Genomic DNA, 6,042 nt, shown 5'->3' with positions numbered 1-6,042 from the left:
TTTAATGGTAATACTTTTTTCTTTGTATTTTATACTCAGATACTGCATTATACTCTACAAATACTAAAAATAAAAGCTACTCTCAGAAGAAATTATGGATTTTATTACAACATTATTAAAACTTCTAAAACTCATTTTAAAATCATCTACAGCTCTGTTTTTCATCATGGACACAAAATGTCTTCTTTTTTTAATTAGAGGGTCATTCCACAGCAGCTCACCTTGCTCCTATCTAGTAACACCATACACCTGTATGAAAAATTTCAAGCAAAAACTTATTTCAAGCTACCATGCAAAATTTCAAAACTTTGCTCCAAGTAGCATTTTAATTATGGAGTTTCAACATTATGTTCTAAAATGAAATAATAGCTGGATATAAATACAATACAGAGTATTATTTTACTCATATTAAACTTGACCTGTACAACTAAATGCCCTCAAAAGGTAAATACAGGCCTTTTTATTCTGATATTTTTTCAAAAGGGACTAATATTTTCTTACAGGACTGAGTACAGAAATTCTGAGATTTTAATTTATTTATAAATTTCCAGTCAAAACAGTACAAGGTATTAATTTTTCAGCATCAGAAAAAAGCAGAAAACATATTTAACAAAAAAAAAAAATTCACGCAGAGGCCTCCACAGCAAAACGAAATTAAATATGACAACTAAATAAAATGCCACCTTTTCAGTATTTAGTGCGTCACTTTTCACCTTTACTACGGCTTCCATTTTTTTCAGGAGTCTCACTTTCAGTTTCTCAAAGAATCTGCAGACACGCCTCCAAAGTTCAGTCTTAGACGTTGGTTGCACTTTCTGCTTCTCACAATAATCCCAAAATAAACTAGTCCTTAAATCCTTAATCACATCTCAGATGTCCAGTTTCAATGTTCTAGAGCAAACGTCCTTCCTTTTTGTCCATCTCCTTTTCTCAGTGAGGTTCTTCTTAACAGCTGCACATCCTTCCAGACCCAAAGCGCTGAGTCATCTTCTCACAGTGGAAGGATGGACAGAATGCACAGTGTCCATCATGGTGTCTAAGTGGTTGCTAAGCTGTTAATGGGTGATTGCTATGGTGTCCATGGTAGTTGCTCAGCGATTGCTAGGCAGTTGCTATGGTGTCCAAGGTGGCAGCAAAGTGGTTGCTATGGTGTCCACAGTGGTTGCTAAGCAGCTGCTAAGTGGTTGCTTTGGTGTCCAAGTTGGTTGCTAAACAGTTGCTAAGCAGCTTGATTTTCTCCTCTCTCTCAAAGATGAAAGCTTTAAGCTGTTGCTGAAAGCTGTTTATTTGATGGTGTCTATCAGGTCTTCCAGGTGGTTGTTAGGAGCCCCATTTTCTCTGCAGATTTGAATATACAGTACTGTGTGAAAGTCTTAGGCACCCAAGACACATCTTCAAAATCTATTGTGTAGTTTGTGTTCATTTGCTGAGAAAAGTGTTAATATTTGATATATGTATATATATTTGTATATATATGTGTTTTTCTGGATGTTGGTGTGTTTGTTTACCCATCTCCAAGTCTCTCCTCGAGGAAGCCCAGTATTATATGTAGTTAAAAAGCAGCTCCTGGTTTGACCAATCAGTGCTCAGTAAGTTGAGCTCATGATGTAATTGATGATATTAACGAGTCTCTGTGGCGGCTGTGAAGGTGTCAAGGAAAAATATGGACCCGAGAAATTCTTGTTACTTTGTTATTGTTTTTCTGTTTATTTGAATTATGAATGCGACTTTATTCTAATGTATATTGTGATAAACTCACTGCTGAGGTCAACTGTTTAGAAATTTGTATAGATGCCTAAAACTTTCACACAATATATTTTTTTAATTTCCAGTTTTTGAAACTCCTGTTTTCCCCCTTCATTATGCAAGCTGATTACATCTCCTCAGGAATATATCCTTAAAATGAATAACTTAATGGCTATTATGAATGGGAATTAAAAACAGGGTAAAAATAAGGGTGGTCTCTGACTTTTGCACAATGCTGTATGTCTGAACAACATTTTTCAAAAGTTACTGGTGTGACAATGTTTTTTATAATGAGGCATTTGGCTAACAGTACAATACAAAAAACATATCAACTGTAAGCTAAAAAACACTGGATTTACAAACCTTACGAATCTTTATAATGCTTCACAGAGTCTATTTCTTGTTTTAAGAGCTAATACATTATTGCATTTCTTGTTGTTGGGAGATCTAATAGACAGAATCTCTTGCAGAGTGTCCCGTCTTGCTGTAGGTGCTGGAATGATCCTCTATAAACTTGTGAAGTCACTCATAAATTCATTTTATACAGTCATCTGCCTCCAAATTGGTTTTACATTGTTGAAAACATTGACTCCAAACATTTGAACGGCAGTGCAGTTTTATTACCAGTGTTTGTGAGTAAGTGAGGAGATTCCACTCTCCAAAATTTCTTCCACAGTCAGTTCAGTGCAACACCGAAGTCAGGTCGAGGTGAAGCGGGGGAAGGAAAGGAGAGAAGCAGGGTCTGTGACATGTTAAAGGTCCGTGTGGGTTATAACACCAGCAGGTAGAGGAGCCACAGCAGGACACAGAGGGTGCCAAAGCAGGTTTGCCAGTCCAGTTTGAGTGTGTCAAGGTCATGGCAGCGTTTACCTTTGACGTGCAGCACGGAGCTGGAGGAGACCGTGCCGGCCGAATTTGAGGCGCTAACCACATACTGACCCGAGTCTCGCTCCTCAGCACTCTCAATGAACAATGCATGCTTGCCTTCTTTATGGGACAGTGAGGCGCGCTCGCCATTGGTCACTTTCTGTCCGTTCTTGAACCTGAGGCACAGAGTGAATCATCACATCACACAATCACAGCACAGCAAACAAAAGGATTAATATGCGCCGTCAGTAAAGGGGTGAAATGTGAAAGTAGAAAAATGGCAAAATGATGATGTTAGAGCTCAGAATGAACAATCAAGAGCGATAAAGCAGAAAAACTACTGAGGGGAAAAGATGAGACGTTAGTAGAAATAGAATAAATAGAATAAAACAATGGAACACAGCTTAATGTACAGTAGTGGTCACAAACATATTCAGAGCTATTAATAAGACTGTAGCAGGGGTGGGCAATATGACAATATTTTAAATGATTCAGATTAATTCCTTCACTATATGCTTTCCTGAGCATACTGTGAATATTGCCATCACTGAAACAGCACTGAGCAACTTCCACTGACCGAAGCTTTGTAATTAGGCCTGTTTATGGGTCTAATTAAACAAAGCGTAATTTCATAGTTAGTTCTGATTATTTGGATGTAGCGCAGTGTACTGTGTGAAATGTTGAATAAATCTCACTGAATTTGTCGATTTATTCAGTACTACTGGTTCTTATTCTGTTCCAATTAGAGATGCAATGAAAATTGGCCAAAAATGAAAAAAAAAGACACCAGAGAACGGTCGATCTTTGAAGGCACTTGTTCGCTCTGTCGATTGTCAATTTTTGCCATTTCAGAAACTGAGGCTATGGTGAGGTTCAGCATGCTAGCCCAGACTTTCTTTCAGCTTCTCTTATGCTGTATTCAGCATATCAAGGTATTAAACCTGTAGTGGAGTCATTCTTTGTTGTTGCACCTTCTCTTGATATTCGACATGAACAGAAATTACAAATGGTTGGTGCAGTGTCCCTCATAGAAACAGTGAATCAGCTCCACAAAGCTGGAATTTATCTACTCCAGCTCTAACCGAACGTGTCTGTGCTGAGCAGCCCAGGAGAGAGAAACAAGCCATGGTTTTAATCACTGTTTATCAGTTTAATTGCTATTTAAACACACTTCTTTCTGTCTATTTATTCTTATTTTTTTGTCAAAACATTCGGTCATTATTCTCTTTTGGCCGAAATCCGAACATTTTTAGTGGCATAACTAGTCAAACCTCTGAAAAACTAAATACTGAGATGCATATTGTGACCATGTCTCAAAGTATCATGATGTTATTTTTTGCCATATCGTCCACCTCTGGACTATAGTTTACATTTTCTAAACATATCAAAAAACTTTTATGCAAGCCAACAATCAGCAACAATGTCTTTTAAAATACTCCTTTTTCTGTTTGACGCTTTTAGCCGTTTAGGAAATGTGACTAGTTTTGCGTACCTGACGACGTCACCTCAATATAAAGGGCTATAATCATTTAACAGAATCGTTTACAGTAACAAAAATATCAAAGTGGAAATAACGGACCACTCAAAGGGGAATCCACTGATTTAAAAAAAATCTGCATAATCATTAACATGTAAGCAAAGTCATTCAGAGTGGTTTTATGTGAAATGGGAAAAATCTACAGAAGTCTGAAAGGTTCACAATGATGATGATACTCACCAGATGTCTGAAGAGCTCAGTGCCATAAAAAGCTCTAAAAGCTCCCGCACAAAAAGTTATTCCATTAGATGGTTATGAAGAAATTGACTGATGCCCAAGATAAAGTTCTGGCCTAAAACATATTATTTAAAATACATTCATAGCAGAGAGGTTCATGCAAAGTGTTATGAGGCAAAAAAAATAGACCCTAAAAATAATTTTTTCAGATCCATCACTATTTTACCATCATATTATACTACATATAAAAAGGCACATGTAGGTTCACTTGTGGTTTCGGATAGTATGTAAAATTTCATCACTGTAAAGAAAGAGTCGGGAAGTTTCAATAGAATTAATCATTTCACATCAAACCATTCTGAATGACTGTATACACCTTAACAATTGAATTATGCAAAAAAAAAAAAAAATATAATAATAACAATAACAATAATAATAGCAATCAGTGGGATTCACCCTTAAATAGTTACAAAAATAACTTTTCCACTAACTGCCTGCACATCAAACTATCAAACGATCTATGAAAGTCTAGTGTTCTAGGAGTTGAGCTTGTTATAGGCTACCCACCAGGTCAAAGCAGGTTCAGGGAATCCAGTGACTTCCACCTCCAAGGTCACCGGAGAGCCCTCCATAACAGTGGCGTTAGACAAGTGTTTGGAGAAGTTAGGGCCGTGCGCTGTTGCTAGGTTCCCCACGGCCCTGGCACCACTCACACGCCTGACTTCCTCTCGGATGGCCGTGGGCCTGCACAGCTCGGGCTCCTGCTCTGAGGTTAAGGGGGGTTTAGGTGGAGCATGCATGTTACTGGCCCGAGCATGGACATTTCGAGCCGGGACGGGTTCATGCACACACCCCTGCGTCTCAGTCCGACTCTCATGCACCGAGTGAAGGGTTTGGTGGCACTCTGTGAGACTCCCTGGTTTGCTGCTCTTTAGGATGCTGGAGATGGTGCTGGAGATGATGGTGGGTGTGGGAACGGTCAATGGACTATGGACAAAAGCGGAAGATTCTGCTCTGAAGCGGCCAGCCAGGCCTGCCGTAGGGGACGGGTAGCTCTCCGTCTGGCTGGACGCTCCGTGCTGGCTAAACTGGTTCAGATGAGTGCTGTGGGAGCTCACGCAGAAGCTGTCCAGGTCCAGGTCATTCTCAGACAGGACCATGTTGGACTCTGGGGTTTCAGACAGAGGGGGCAGCGAGATGTCGTCAGGGGAAGTGCACTCATATTCGTCATTGGAGAACGACTCCTCTGTCAGGTGGTCATGCTGGAAGTCTCCGTCCAAGGGCTGGGAGAAGAGTTCTTCTTCTGCTGGGAGAGGGCCTTCAGTCTAAAAGTGAGCACAAACTCACTTTAAAAACTTGCTAAAACTCTAAAAAATGTGTGCTGTTTTCCTCATTTAGACTGAAATGCATTGGAGCTTAAACTCATTCAATAATTTGCTTAAAATAATACGTTATATTTGTATAATACTTTTCAGTGACTCTTCAGGCACTTTCAGTGTCTTAGAGTTACATAAACATTAAGCGTTTAATAGATAACACTCATATAGAGCACATATTCTACATTTTTGGTCAATACATATAAAAAGGCCACCTAACTGACCCACTTGATTCACTTAATACAGGAAATAATCCCCGAAATGTTCATACATTTAGCAAAATTGGCTGAAAAGTAATGACTTATCAAAGTTTGCACCTTTTTCAGTAGCACTCAAAAA

At 39.0% G+C, this 6,042-nt stretch overlaps 1 protein-coding gene across 3 annotated transcripts in view; it reads right to left on the bottom strand.

The window, feature by feature from the left end:
• Positions 1 to 278: 278 nt before the first annotated feature.
• Positions 279 to 6,042, bottom strand: part of ccdc141 (coiled-coil domain containing 141) — a 65,378-nt gene continuing 59,614 nt past the window's right edge. For 2 of the 3 annotated variants that reach the window (XM_017710608.2, XM_017710609.2), the window contains 2 exons: positions 4,895 to 5,652; positions 2,345 to 2,789 (listed from right to left, as the gene is read on the bottom strand). In XM_017710608.2, the coding sequence (XP_017566097.2) occupies positions 2,516 to 2,789; positions 4,895 to 5,652 (1,032 nt within the window). In that variant the 3' untranslated portion in view covers positions 2,345 to 2,515. Of the gene's footprint in view, positions 1,339 to 2,344; positions 2,790 to 4,894; positions 5,653 to 6,042 lie in introns of those variants that run through there. The other variant, XM_037539542.1, reaches the window with a different exon arrangement.

The sequence above is a fragment of the Pygocentrus nattereri genome, chromosome 6, assembly GCF_015220715.1.
Source record: "Pygocentrus nattereri isolate fPygNat1 chromosome 6, fPygNat1.pri, whole genome shotgun sequence".
Taxonomy (NCBI): Eukaryota; Metazoa; Chordata; class Actinopteri; order Characiformes; family Serrasalmidae; genus Pygocentrus; species Pygocentrus nattereri.
Note: the sequence above shows the minus strand (reverse complement) of the source record. Positions and strands in the feature narration are given on the sequence as shown.